The sequence below is a fragment of the Halictus rubicundus genome, chromosome 10 (genome assembly GCF_050948215.1).
Source record: "Halictus rubicundus isolate RS-2024b chromosome 10, iyHalRubi1_principal, whole genome shotgun sequence".
In the NCBI taxonomy this organism is placed as follows: domain Eukaryota; kingdom Metazoa; phylum Arthropoda; class Insecta; order Hymenoptera; family Halictidae; genus Halictus; species Halictus rubicundus.
In genome coordinates this window covers 11,892,830-11,907,909 of record NC_135158.1, presented here as the reverse complement: position 1 = coordinate 11,907,909, position 15,080 = coordinate 11,892,830, and the positions used below count along the sequence as shown (strand labels likewise).

Here is a 15,080-nt window from a genome sequence, read left to right as displayed (position 1 = left end):
CACAATATAAAATAAAAGTAGAATAATAGTAGAATAAAAATACAAAATAGTAAAAGACTGCCGAATATGCTCCTTGTAACTTTCACGTTTTGATGCTCTCTGTTCAGCTCACAAGACTTTACTGATTTGAATTCGTGAGAAGACGTCTAGGCATCCCCTTCGGCTATGATTTTATTTATTTTACAGTCATAGTAGATAAGACGGTGTAAGAAAATCCGAGGTTCTGGACCGCTTCGGATACCAATCAGGCAAATAAACACCGCGAGGCCGATAGGCCAGCGAGAACTGTAAACACTTTGAAGTGCCGTAAAGCAGTCCCTGGATGGCACTTTTCGGCTAAAACCATACCACAACTGCCTTACCTTTCGTTTGTAACGACTTTATAGTTTTGGAATTGAGTCTGCAGGAATACTATTACAAAAAGATATAAATTGTTCTACCGGTCAAATGACCGGTCGCGGTAGGTAAGACAGACTACAAATTTTTCTCAGAAAATAAACAATAAAAAAAGAAGTGAATATTGAAAAATGTATTATACGCATATTTTAGGAAAAGTCGTGAAGTTTAAAGGCGATTTAATTACGTTGTATATAAGAAATTCTAATCGAAATTTTAAAAACGGTCATTTGACCGGTCCCGGTAGGAATAGTGATATTCAACGTCATCATAATCGAATTCTGGAGGTTCATTAATTAATTCTCAAGTAATATCTAATCTACAAAGATAATAAAACAGTTTCCAGGCTAACCAAATTAACGTTTTATTTTTCATTTTAGAAGTCCGGTCCGGTACACAAGCCGATTCACAGAAACATCCAAAATCTAATTTACTTGTGCAATTAGCATCGCGCGTTTTTGGAATGGCGAGTGGATGATCATACAGAAAATTCCACGGGTATCATTCCCGTTCGCGAATCGAATCGACAGCAATGTACTTTGAGGTGGCTGCGGGTCGCGTGTCGGCGAGAGTCATCCTAGCCAGCATGATCGCTCGTAAAAACATATGGTTTCCATGTATTATGTCGGAGGGTTTCTCGAAAGCACTCGACAAAATATTCTCATGGCGACTCTCGATATTTCTCCCCAACAAACATTGTACGAGTATCTCTCAATCCATAGTTTTCCAAATTGTTCAAATTTCAGTTTTCAGCTATGTTGGTCCCTTCGCCTCCCATTGAAATGATTAAGGTTAAAAACTTATGCACGCAATTCCATTTGGAAGTTTTTTCTATACGACGAAACTTCGAAAAACGTTCGCAAGCAATACTAAAAGCACAAAAGTAGCTCTCAAGTTCTATTAGGGGGGTCCATATGTAATCAATTATTTTAAAATCTAAAATAAACTTTGTAGTAAATTCAAGTTTTTATTTCTTAATTTATTATATAATCTCCATCATTTTCAAGGACAGTTTACCATCTTTCCTGCAAATTTTCAATCCCCCTCTTATAGAAATCCAGGGTTCGCGAAGCAAAATATGACTCAAGCTGCCTCCTTGTATTTTCTTACAGAAGTGAATGTTTCATTTCTTAAATAATGCTCCAGAGATCTGAAAAGATGATAGAGGGAGCAATATCCGGTGAGTACGGGGAGTGCGGTAAAACTTTCCATTGCAATTCTTTGATTTTTTCCTGAGTAAGTTTCGCTGTACGAGGCCGGGCATTGTCAATATGCAGTATTACGCCTTTTCTGTGAACTAAAGATGCCCTCTTTTTCAATAGTTCTGATTACAGCCGTTGTAATTGCTGACAATACAACTCAGCAGTAACTGTTCCTCCAGGTTTCAACAACTCAAAGTGAATTATGCCCCTACAGTCCCACGAAATGCACAGTAACTCCTTTCTAAGTGATAAGCTAGGTTTAGGGGTTGATATTGCGATTTGATTTGCAGAAAGCCATTGCTTGGAACGCTTTATGTTATCATAAAGTATCCATTTTTCATCTCCGGTAACGATTCTGCTAAGAAATGGATCTCTACGAAATCTGGATAGCAATGAAATGCAAATTGATGGACAAATATTCTTGTTGGTCTCAGATAATTGATGCGGTACCCATATTGGTTGCCTATATGCCTTTCCCATTTTGTGTTGGTGCCTTTGTATAGATGACCATGTGGACCCAAGGCTTCTCGATAATTCTTGTATACTTAATTTTGGATCAGCTTCCACTAGAGATTTTAGGGTGTCATTATCAAATTCAACTGGTCGTCCACTTCGAGGCCTGTCAGAGAGATCATAATCACCAGAAGCAAACCTTCTGAACCAACGTTGACCCTTGTTTACCTTCAATGCATCTCCATAAACATCGCAAATTTTCTTTGTTGTTACCGTTGCATTAAATCCTGCATGAAAATGAAAAACTATGCAAAGACGAATATGATCCTCGGAAGGTACGGACGCCGCCATTTCATTACAGGGTTGTAAAAAAAATTATACTTTTGAGAATATTTTGAACACAGGCTGCTCTTTACCGAAAACGATAAAAGAATACGTGTTTCCTCTTCAACGATCGGTACAGAACTAAAGGCAAAACAAATTCTTTGCAAATAATTGATTACTTATGGGTACCCTTAATATAACGGAGGGCCGTTTTTACTTTCCTAACTTGGATAAACAAGTAATTCACTTTTAGTGCCTCCGCATCGAAAAATGCTACCTTATTTACTCATTCTCATCGTTACTGCTGCTCGAATTCTGAGTGAATTTTATCGCAAAAAAAACCAAGAATTTCGATTTGACGCGGTTTCCCTTTTTATTCCGTTTCGGGGATTCCGTTCGACGGCGATCTTGGGGGAGATTAGCGGCTCGTTGAATTCGTTGATGCCACATTTCTGGATATGGGCGCAGTTTCGTCTCCCCGAATACAGGAGTTCGGTGTAATCAGATCTAAAGACGTCCTCGTAAATTCCCACCCGCAGTCCTCTTATTATTATTGTATACGTAGGCGATCGTATGCGGGATGATAGACCGGCGCGTTTTTCGATTTCCCCTTGCTCTGTACAGTTCTGGCCGTCACGAGAAGCTGAATTTCTCGTTCTCACGAAACATGTGGGCATACGTTCCCGGCTAATTGGTCGTCAATACGGATTCGGTCCTCCGGACGACGAATCCGCGCCGAATTCTCGTGAGAATCTGTGCCGAGGCCTCGTTCTCTGCTTTGACCGGCTTACACGCGGCCCATACTTAACCCCCATGGTGTTCGGGTCAATTTGGTCCACGGGCCAGCACATACTAATCGTAAACGTAGAACCTTTCACGGGATTGATTGCTAGACCTCGGCGAATTCGATGCATTTAAAATGAGATCGAGAAGCTGAAATTTAAGAAGACGAATATATTATCTTCAATTTAATTGATAAAGAAGGAGAGAATTTTCTGCAAATCGATAAGAACATTTTTATTATGCATACAGACCCGCGGTCTACCGATTGCCATTTTCTAGTCTCGAGAAACCTTGGAACACCTAGGTGGAAAAATAATTAAAAGGATAGAATGCAAAGGTAGAGATGAGGGAGTATTCATTGCTTGTACATTCTATACATTTTTTGAGAACTAGATGAGAGGATGCAAAGAAAAATGAGATGGTGGGATTTTTGCAGGATCAATTTTGTACAGTTGTGGTACTAGGCTGGACAAAACGGTAGAAAAGGTGTAGATAGGATTATAGACCATGTCGCGGTACCGTATCTTCTCCGCGTATATTCAGAAATGAGCCGTCATCGAGAGAAACACCCTACATGTGAATACGAACGAACACCGCGACGGATGTGACTGCGCCGGGTTAATAAGGATGCGACGTCATCGGGCTGCGACGTTACGTTTTCTCCTTTGAATCACGATCTCCGAATCCAGGACCGCGATCAAGCTCAACGTTAATTGCCAGTGGCGATTAAGCGTGACGGCTTCGAAGCGTTTTGCCAGAGAAACTTCTGAAAAATCTCGTGCGACGCGTCGACCCAATAACTTATCTTAGTTTACGTACTGTAATCGACATCTCGATCTTGCGGAATTTATCTCGGTTCGCTTTGATTCGAAGCCCTGTATGTCGTTCGAAATTAGCCTTGCTTTGTAACAATAATAATTTAATAATAATGTTGTAATATCGAAGAATATTTAAATATGCAGAATTCACCTAAAATTAGTAGTCTCGAAGCCACCAACCGAGCGTAGAAGACAGTCCACGCTGAAGCAACGCCCAGCAAGTTTTGATTACGCCTCTTATGGCCATTTTCTTTCTTTACCGAATAAAGGAGGAAGAAGACAAAAAGTTGCACGACGTTGCCTCAGTGTGGACAGAGATTTAACCACTTAATGTACACATTAATTTTTGGTCAAAAAAATGATAAGATTTCTTTGCAGTGCATATTTAACTTTAAAAAGTTTGTTTTCACTTGGAACTGCTTGAGCGGCAACAATACATTCGTATGTTGAACGCGGAAAGGTCAGGTGTGCTCGCAGAACCACTTGTTGCGTCCGAAAGCTTCCACCGAGAATTCGCACGCGACGAAATGACACTGGTGGTCGGCTCCGAGTTTCCGTTCTAATTTCGCGAATCAACCTGTTGCTCGGTTCGGATCGGAAAATTCGCTTTCCCGGAGCGAACAATGGAGTCACTTGTGCCAGCCAGCCCGTAGCCGGGAGATCGACGCGACGACGACGGTTGAATAGACGTGTGCAGAGAATTGTTTGGAGGGCTCATTGTGCCGTTCATGGGGTGCAGTTCGGCCAGCAGTTATTCCTCGCCGGGAACCATAAGTCTTCCCGGCGTCACCCATCTTCCTACGCTTTGATGCGTGAAATATACCACCATGATATATAAAGTGACTAATGCGGACGATACGCGCCAGGTCTCACGCCGGCGCGGGACGTTCGGCTATGGGGGTGAAGGGGACAGATGAAAGAAACAGGGAGAAAATAGACGTTTATTGTGATCTCCGTCGGGGAATCTCTCATGTGGGTACGCTAATTCGTAGGTATCGCCGTCATAATTGCATCTCCGCGCCACCTTTCGATCGTTACACTTTCGAAACCGGCTACCGGGGGCGACAGGGCCAAGATAACATCGGAACCCCCGTTAAAGGTGGACGTTTCTCGGGGAGATACGGGACGAATCAGCTTTTTTTAACCCTCTTATTCACTGGTCGGGCCAATTCGTTCCGAAGACCAGACCCTTGCCTTTTATTGGAATTTTTCCGCCACTGATATAGACATTCATCGAACATCGATAGTCTGTACACATTGTGCGCAAGTCGAAACTTAGATTTTCTCCAGAATCTAGTGTCCACTGTGATCCGATTTAATTCTCAAAGTATAAATTCCCTAAACAGTGCACGAGATCGAAGCGTCGTTACAAACAAGCGATCTCGATCCGAGATCCGTAAGAAAATTTCATTCTCTTCGCGTCGAGCTTGTCTCCGTGATCGTTAGAGTGCGGATTTTTATGCAAAATAAAAATTATCCATGTCAATTGTACGAAACTCAAATTGAATAAAGGCGTATAAGAAAGAACGTCGTTAGATTCTAATGTCCGACCAGTTTTACATCTGATCTACTCATTTTTCTACTAGATTGTCTGCTGATGATTGTACTAGTAATAAAAGAAGCGTGTAAATTCAATCGTTCGTCTTTTCTTTCGAATTGTTCAGCACCGTATCGATTTGACCGTAAAAGTACAAATCAAAGTGGAAAAAAACGAGCAACAGGGTGAAATCAAGAAACGAGGTTCGCCAAAATGCAACGCGACGGGAACGTTTCTAAGATATGGACGATGCATTTCGATTAATTTAGAAGCGACGAAGCTGGTTCTTCCTGTTGATCAGGCAATTGAACGTCGCGTTTCCGAGCCGAAATAATATTTTCCTACGTTTCGTGGTGACGCTCGGACTGTACCCGGTTTGCTAGTCGCGAGAGGAACGTGAGCATGGTCGACGCGTAGCGGAGGTTCCCCGTCGCCTTCGCGCAATTACGTCCAATTGAACTAATTCAGTCCAATTGACGTTAACAGGCTCAATTGGTCGGCCCTGCTAGCGTGCACTGCGGGCACACGGCTATACTATCCGGTCGGCATACCTACGACGTAGAAAAAAAAAGAAAAGAAAAAAGAACGGAAAAAAGCGGAGATAAAAGATAAAAAGACGAATACCGTTTGCGCGCAAAAAGAACGGAACCCTCGAGAACCCTCCACCCGAGAACCCCGTCGGCTCCGTTGCTCGATCTATATTTATTTCTCCGGCGACGTTCGTTCGTTTCTTCCCGAAGCTTCCAGCCGTGGATAGAGTTTTGCACGATACGGACTTCGAATTGAAAACGATTTCGCAAAACCTCTGCATCTTGATCGTAAAATATCAATTTAGTGTTCACTGATAGGTTGAAAGATAGAAACCGGAGCGTTGATGAAGCACGATATAAAGAGTGATAAAACGTTACTCGGAAACTTTGGAACAGCGTAAATCTTTCCTGGAGTAAATTAGATCGAACGAATTAATGATTCGCTATCATCGCCTCATCGATTTTAACGCTTCGCGATCTAGCAGATTGCTCTCCGACAGTTCGAGTAGCAGTTCCCTGTCGACGTTCTCGCCACGTAAATAATAACAACCCTTTTTTAATCCGCGATTTCATCGTTTTCCGTTTCTCACGCGACAGTATTAATTGCTAGTGCGAAGCCTGTGTCGGCCGGAAAAACAGTCGCACGACAATTCCATTCGTTATTGCGAGACGAAAATAAAGTGCGAAGTCGTTCGAGATTCTAGTTCGTATTGCTCGGAATATTTTTCTGTGTGTAATTCTCTTCTAACGACTTACTAGCGAATACCAGCGACTCTAGAATGATTCTTGAAGTACAATGTCGGTATGAATAAAATGTGGTCAGTTCAGTCAGACGTTTTTAGTCAGATATTCTTGTTAATTACACGTACCGAATCGGCTTTTGGTCACATGGATGATATAATTGCTTGTCCATTCTTAAAAATAAATTTTTAGCCGAGTTTCATTATGTATGTTGAGCTGGCAGCTTGAAATTGTTGCAGAGCGAAGGTTTGGCAGTCAGCGTTAAATAATATTTCGAAATGAACGATGGATCTTTGAATACACAGAGGCCACAAATCCTGAATCGATTCGTTTGATGGCTTTGTCGTTTGGGCGACTGCTGGAATAGAAGAAAACGCCAACGCTATAATATTTCGAAATGGAAGTCTCTGTAGCCACGGAAGCCTAGAATGCTCGACCATTTGATAGTTTCGTCGCCGAGCGCGACAGATTTACCGCCAGCGCACTTATGGCTTTAGGTTTGTTCTTTAGGTGTCTGCGAGAAGGGAAGGAGACGCTGACGGTAGCCCCGTTCACGTGTAAGACAAGCGTAAGTGCATTGGTAGCGCAGTTCTTCGCCGTCGAAGGACAACAGGGATCGGAAGGGGAGTAGGTGGAGCCCAGGAACTCCTTCTGTCCTGCTCTTCGAGGTAGTGGGAGCGGATTCTATCGTGTCCGCTTCGTTCTTATCTTTCCTGCAGGTCTGCTCCCTCTCCACTGTGCCCTGCAACAGTGGGGGATAATTATTCCTCCTTCTCTCTTTCCTCTCTCGATCTCCTCCTCCCCTTTCTTCGCCGCCTTCCGCCATCTTTGTTTCGTAGACTCTGACGCGCGAACAGAAGATCTTCGCAACGTTGCGCAATTCGCGTTAGAGAACAAATTGGAAAGAACTCGGCGACGAACGCAATCTTTTTCGTAGTTAGCGGCGCGCGTCGCGTCGTCCGATTTGCTGGCTCGAGGCGCGGATAAACGATATCCGCTAGATGCTGAGGTGCTGGAACACTTGTACAGTTTACAAGTACCGTGGTGCAATCGTCGTCTTCGCGTTGTCCGACTATTGCTGTTCGGCTGTCAAAATGAATTTTGATCGGATGCAATGCCAGTTTTCTTCTTCGCCGTGTTAGTGACGCGTGTAACCGAATGGGACACCAAAACTGCACGGTAAACGGCCAAGTTGAAAACGGGCATTGCACCGATCGGGGAGCAGCCAACATTTGTCAACCGGAAGGCGACAGAAACCGGACAACGTGGAAGCATTTTATTATTTCTTATCGAACAAATACAGACACCAGAGGAACGGCAACACTATTCTCGAATAACGACACGCAAGAAGCACTACGATGACCCAGGGCCACTAGATGTCCACTAACAATGTACAGATAGACGTGTTCAATCGTAAAGGAGCAGCAAAGCTCGCAACAACTAACGCAACAACTACGCGTTGTTAAAAAAAAACATTTATACAACATCATCGGTCCCGCAACAGAGAAGAGAAAACACGTTCACTGGACGAATTCCCCGTCCCGGATAAGACGCACACATTCCGCTTGGACCTCGTGCTCGAGACAGGTGACGAAGTTCGTCTGGATTCGAGTTTCCCGCGCGAGCCGTCACTTTCTGGGCCACGTGCTTCCTGTTGGCCGTCGGAGCGACGCTTCGGACACGATCGGGCGCCGTCGCCTCCGGAACCACGTGTCGCTCCTCCGTTTTCCGAAGAACGCACCATCGCGTCGCGACGGAGCCGTTCCCCGCGAAGAAAGCTGGCCGGCTCTTCCGAGAGCTGTCACCGCGAAAGCGAAATCGAACCTTCGCGAACGATAGTGAACGCAGCGACAGAGGAGGGCCGCGGACACGATGCAGGTTCCTCGATAAGGGTCGAAGGGTACACGGGGTCGAAAGGAAAGTCTTGCGGAGGGTCAGCGCAGGAGGCGACCCGTTACTGCAGCCCGGCACCACCGGGCCTTCACTTATATCGTCTCTCGGCTAATAACGCTAGTAATGTGATATGATTAGCTTAGTTGAGTTCAGTTTAGTTCGTATTCGTTCAATTTAGTGGTTCGCCAGCAAAATCACATCGAGTTAAACCCATTTAGGCCAGTTAAGTTGCCGACTTCTCGCTCTTGCGCTCGGCCAGCGTCCTCGCGGCGTCCTCGCGGCGGCGACCGGCGGCGACCGGCTCCTGTACCCGCGGATGTCCTGCGGCTCACCCGCATCCGCCCGCCCTGAACCCAATCAATCGCTCGGGGATCGTTAAGATCGTCGAAACGGGGCGGTTTCGACGCTGCAGTCCCATAGACCACGGCTTCGGATGACACGACGCCTTGACCTAGGTCGGAGCCTCTTAGCATCTCGTTCGGAACTCGCGAGTTGACGCAATCACCCTCCGAAATGTTGAAGACGGTCCTCGTGCACGGCCGCGTAGAAAGAAGCCACTCGCGATTCTCTTATATCGGCGAAACCTGTTAAGGGTACACAGACACATTACTACTACGGAGAAAATAATAATTCGAATCTACTCGGCCAGAGTTCGAGCATACTTTGAAGTACCGCTTTTACGTTCCTCGAAATACAAAGAATTCGAACCTATCTCGTCCGAGTTCGAGTCTACTTGAAATTGTTGCCTTCCTTTTTCGAAGTACTCGTGGAACATTCGAAACTATCCGGCTAGATTCGAACCTGTACTTGATCCCATACTCCCAAGCTTCCATCGTCACTCTTACGCCCTAAATCAATGTATCTTTTTGATCCTATAAAGCAGATCTACATGTGTCCATGAATAAATGATGAAAATAGCGAATTACAGCGAATAGAAAGTAATATTTACATCATCAGGCAAGCGCAAACATAAAACGAGCATAAAGCAATATATTTTAACGATTCGTTCTCATGGTCTCTCCGATCGTTTACCCTTAGGCATCGCGAAGTTGAAGGGGTCCAAGGTGAAGTTGCTTTGGCTCGTTGGTCCAGCAGAGAGGCTGTTCGACGCGTATTCTAGCGAGCCGGTCGATGTCACTCGATTCCGACGAGCCGTAAACAAAGCGATTAACGGGCGGAACGAGGCGGAAAGCCGCGGGAACCGGTGGCCACCGGTTGTCCGATCGTCCTCGGTCCCCAGGAGGCCGGATCGCGACGGAAAAGACGACGGAGGAGGGGGCGAGGAGGGAAAGAGTCCGCGGTCCGCAATTAAATCAGCGCGCCGTGACAGCCGCGCGCGCTAATTACCGCCGATGAAATTAGCAGTTAATATACGCGTGTACACACGGAATGGGGGTAGTTTGATTGGGCCAATTCGAGGCAATTCCTGGCGATTGCTGGTTTCATTGAGCCTGCGCTTAAGAGCTCAGTGCCACGCTGCCGGTCAACGGACATGGATCTCTTGGAAAGTGTAGGTACCCTTACCTTTGCTGTCCTTCTCGTCGATCCGCCCCGGATCCACGGGGATCCGTATCGATCGGCGAGCGCGATCCGACGCGGCGCCGGTTGATCCCGCTGGATCGATTCCCGGGAAAATCCCGAATGGTTCGCGGACCGAGTGCTCGCAGGATAACCAGTGTCCATCGAAGGAGATAATCGTTTCGGTCTCGAAAGGATCGTGTCCAGTGCCGAGGAGTATCGCGTCGATCGCGCACCGTGCGATCTCGCGGATCGAGGCTCAGAGGACGGGTTCAAGGACTTCTGGATACCGTTCACGGCGATCGGTGATCTTCCTCCGACCAGACTCGATTTTCAAACGTTTCGGACCGGAACGGAGTGTCTTGGTGTACAGTTATCGTGTGCCGGTGATTGTGCTCTGGAGCAGTCGGAGGATGCCGAGGAATCGACTAGATGTTCGTATCGTTAACCCTTTCATTGCTAGTTAGAAGCTTGTTTCCCGAAGGAATCGACGAACGTGTGCGAGTTGCAAGTCGCGTCGTTCGTTTCAGGTACGAACGTCCTAAAGAGACTGCAACTGTGACCGCGTGGTTAGCAGAGGCCCCACACTAGAACGTAGCTTGAAAAATCGCATTCGTCGCGCGAACATGATCTAGACTACAGTGAAATCCGAGTCAGGCTGAACTTTGACCGCGGTGATTTGAACGCTGGCGACGCGCGGAGGTAGTTGTCGAAAACATCGCTCGACGAGAGGCTCTGGTTCACCGTGAAGGGTTGGAAGATTCCTTGACGTTCGAAAATGGCGAAGGAATTGAGAGGCTGGAGCACAGTCTTCAGAGGCTGGTTCCGAGAAACGCGGAAAGGTCAAAGGGTCGCGAAAGCCGCGGGTCCGTCGCGCAACTCGAGTGCATAGGCAATTTTCGCATAGCGATGGGAAGAGGAGGCAAGCTCGATGGAGCCGAGGATGATCGGTCCGGTTCCCACACGCCCCTCCACGGCATCACGGCGTGGCGCGGCGTCCCGACGCGTCGCTGATCTTCATGGCGTTCTCCGGTGAGCCGGGGGGCGGTCGCATCGGTGACAAAACTCGGATCGTCTGTTTCTCTCTGTCGAGGGGAGCGGGCACGGACGCCGAAAACAGGGAAAAGAGAGACGGGGAGACGAGGAAACCGAGAGGGATCGAGGGATCGAGGGAGCAAGGGAGCAAGGGAGCAAGGGAGCAAAGGAGCGGGGCTCGGAAAGAACGGAATAGGGAAAAAAAGAACGAGAGGGAGGATACGGGCTTGGAATAGGCGAGAAAGAGAAAGAAAGAGGAAGAAAACGAGGCAGAGAGCGCGCACCGCGCCCGCATAAAACGGCCGTCCTCTCGTGGATCGCGTCGAGGCGGCCAGTTGCCACAGGATTGGCTGGCTTCCATGTGTGGGGGCGGCCTGGCCGGCAACCCGTTGAAAATATAAGCGTGTGTGAGTGTCGGTTGATTAGCCAGAGTCAGAGGAGATCGTCGGTGGCGCGAGGATAGGCCGCTCTTCACGATCGAACACGCAGCCCGGTCAATAGAAACCGCGTCCCGAGACCACACGATCCATACCGCGGCACACCGTCCTCCAAGGTCCTGGTGTTTTCCCTGTGAACGCCTGAAACACCAGCCCGCTCGGCACCGCTCCACGCTTCGCTCGGCTCCGCTCGTTCCGTCGTCTCTTCTCGTCCCGGGGCCAATGTTCGCAAACGCCGCGCCGGTCGCTTAGTTAACTCCGGTTAAAACTAATCAAAATTAATCATAACCCGGGCAACAATTGATCGCAATTGGTCCGGATTCCATTACCAGTGCCGCTAACGCGATCACCAGTACACGCGTGCTTTTTTGCATAATTGCCGCGGGACCGCCGCGGATCTTAGCTCCGGGAAAGACGTCCGGAGATCGCCGCGCCGAACAACCGGTCCGAGAGGAATCCACCGTTCGGAAACGGATCTCACAGCGGGGAAGTGTGACTTTTCGAGGGTTCGAGGAAGTGGATGGTTCGTGTCTGACTCTGTGTCCGCTGAGTTCTCTTGACCTCGAACGGAGAACGCTGTCACCGAGTGATCGTGCGAACGAGACCCGAGTTGTCGTCTCCCTTCTGGATTCGTCTCCTTGGAAGTTCTCCGGCACCATGGACGGAGGTCCCTTCGACGACCCGATCTTCTCCGACTTCGGCGGCAGAGGTGGCACAGGTGTCCACAGCATCCAGGTGATGCTTGGCCTGCACGGTGGCCACCACGGCGGCGATCTCATGCCCACCGGCGGCCACCTTCACAAACTGGACTCCTCGAACAGTCCTCCGCCGCATCATCAGGCTTCGCATCACCATCTGCAACAACAACAACAACAACAACAGCAGAAGGAGCTGAAGGAGCTCGAGCTCGCCGGGATGTACGCGCCGCTTCCTCAGACGCAGGACGTCACCACTTCGACGTCGAGCGCCGCGACGCCGACATCTACCACTCTGCAGCAGGGCCTTCAGCTGGGCAACCCGCTGAAGAGGAAGCCGGAGGACCCGATGAACGCCCTCGCACCAGGTTGGTGAACGTTCGTTCAGCGAATCGTCGATAGGAAAGTCGGGTTTGCGGAGTTACAGTCGCGAACGAAAGTATTCGCGCTTCTAGCTTTCGGTTCTTATAAGTACTCTGCGGATTTTAACCCTTTGCACTCGGCGCTATTTTCATTCTAAAACTACATTTTCCTTCCGTCTTAGAATATTTTCATTTTATTCATACGAAACTGATCCGATTTCCACATACTATATTTAAATGTTTAGTGATCTGTTAAATACAAATTTTGTAAAGTAACAAATACATTGTAATATTTTTTGTAATTTCTTTGAAATAATTCCACAACAATTTCTAGTGGTGTTTCAGAGTCACCACTCGAGTGCAAAGAGTTAATATTCGCGGTTAATTAATGCTCGCGGCTTATTAACATTATCAAAAAAGGAAAGAAATTCTTCGTTTGGCTCCTGTTACGAGTTCTTTTGTCTTTTGGGCTTCTGAATGTTGTAACGGTTTGCGTGCAGTCCCGTACAGGACCGTATATCTTTGTTCATGGAAAGTCCAAGCTTCCGGAGGAAGCACGAAGATGTGATCATGTTTGCAATTCGTTTTGTAGTGAGCAGCGAGGCACAGCCAGCTAAGAAAGACTCGAAGAAGAAAACCGATAACAGTGGTACCAAGAAGAAGAAGACCAGGTACGTCCGCATCGCAATTCTTCCAATTGAAAGTCGCGGTCCCTTTATGGTTTTATATGTTTCAAATTTCCAATATAATTATTAATAGAACCACGTTCACGGCGTACCAGCTGGACGAGCTGGAAAAGGCGTTCGAACGAGCACCGTATCCGGATGTGTTCGCTCGCGAGGAACTCGCCGTGAAACTCGCGCTGTCGGAGTCGAGAGTTCAAGTTTGGTTCCAGAATCGTCGCGCAAAATGGCGGAAGAGGGAACCGCCGCGCAAGACCGCCGGTTACATGGCTGCTGGGTCGGGTAGTCCAGGCTTATCAGGTAATTCGCCGAAACGCAAACATAAATCACCTAAAAATATTCGATCGATGTTTCACTGATACACTTTACCTACCAAAAGCCTGTGGATAGTCTTTCTGGGAAAGATTAGACTATGGTGAGCCAAGCGATTGATCAAACATCCTTTAAATTAACACTACAGCTAGCTCGGCGGCCTCAAAAATCCCATAAAATGAAAGTAATTTATTCAACGAGATAAAAGTAAAACGGTTAAAATGTGTGATACTGGAAGTTAACAAAATTCATTTATAAACTACGAAATTAAATAAGTTCGATTTTATGGAATTTTTAGGGTTGACGAGTTGACACGGAAAGTGTTGAAGGATGCTTGATCGGTAGGTACCAATCGAAGGATGATACACCTTTCGAATAATATTTGATTGGTTTACAGGATCGTTCACCTCGCTGAACAACAGCTTGAACCCGTTCGCCTCGCCGACGACGGCGACGGCGCCTCCGGACGCCTGGACGTACACGCCAGCTTACGACCTGGCGCCCCATTTGAACCTGCTGAGTCCCTCGAACTCGCCGTACTCGACGTCGTTCGGTGGACCGAGTAACAACGGGTCCGCGTACTCGTACGCGACCATGCTGCCGCAGCACGACACCTCGTTGTTCTCGGCGCCGTCCGGGAACGCGATGCGGGTCCACCAGGACTACATGAACGCCGGGAACAGTCCTCCGCCACCGTTGACACGCAACGATTACCAGACGATGGTTACCGCGCACTCGCCGCCCACGCACCTGGCCAACTCGATGGCCGAGGAGGACCATCAGCAGAACAAGCAGTTGGACTACGTGAGCGGGCTGAGTCCCGCGGACAAGTACCAGCACGAGCAGCCCGACTACACGCAGCAACAGCAGCAACAGCAACCGCAACAGGATCAGAAACAGGACTACGGCATGCACTCGCCGCAAGCCCGTCAAGGACTCAAGGACCAAGTGATGGTGAAGAGTGAGCCGGCTAGCCAACAAAACTATGTGCAGCTGCCTCCTTTTCTGAACTGACTCGAAACCTACGCTCTAGACTCGCTCTAGCCGAGCCGAGCCTCTTCAACATCTCGGAACCTGATCACTAGACTGCGGACTATCCTCTGCGAGTTATTCAAATTGTTTGAAGGGGAGATACATATTTTCATTGAACCTGTCTTTCGTACAATTGACTTGGACAATTTACCAAAAATCCGCAGTCTAACGATCATTGACCATTCTGGCCCGAGTGGATAATGTCGAGTTTTGTATAGAAGCTATTGCCTTAATCTTAATCTGCAACGTTGGAATGTCTCGTGAGTAGACAGCAATCTTGAACAATAGGTTTGCGGAGCACTAAAACCGCTAAATTTTACGCTACTTTA

General features: G+C 47.6%; 1 protein-coding gene across 1 annotated transcript; it reads left to right on the top strand.

The window, feature by feature from the left end:
* The first annotated feature begins 10,168 nt into the window (after positions 1–10,168).
* Repo (homeobox domain-containing protein reversed polarity) lies at positions 10,169–15,070 on the top strand. Its single transcript, XM_076795593.1, has 4 exons — positions 10,169–12,730; positions 13,317–13,395; positions 13,484–13,707; positions 14,117–15,070. Exons 1-4 carry the CDS (start codon positions 12,325–12,327, stop codon positions 14,731–14,733), a joined length of 1,326 nt encoding a protein of 441 aa, XP_076651708.1. The 5' UTR covers positions 10,169–12,324; the 3' UTR covers positions 14,734–15,070.
* The last annotated feature ends 10 nt before the right edge of the window (positions 15,071–15,080 follow it).

What these genes read in the sequence shown, in the direction of transcription:
- Repo (XM_076795593.1), top strand. Translation starts at nt 12,325, where the DNA reads ATGGACGGAGGTCCCTTCGACGACCCGATCTTCTCCGACTTCGGCGGC. An exon ending in GATGAACGCCCTCGCACCAG is followed by an intron (nt 12,731 to 13,316) that starts GTTGGTGAACGT and finishes TTCGTTTTGTAG; the next exon opens with TGAGCAGCGAGGCACAGCCA. An exon ending in ACCAAGAAGAAGAAGACCAG is followed by an intron (nt 13,396 to 13,483) that starts GTACGTCCGCAT and finishes AATTATTAATAG; the next exon opens with AACCACGTTCACGGCGTACC.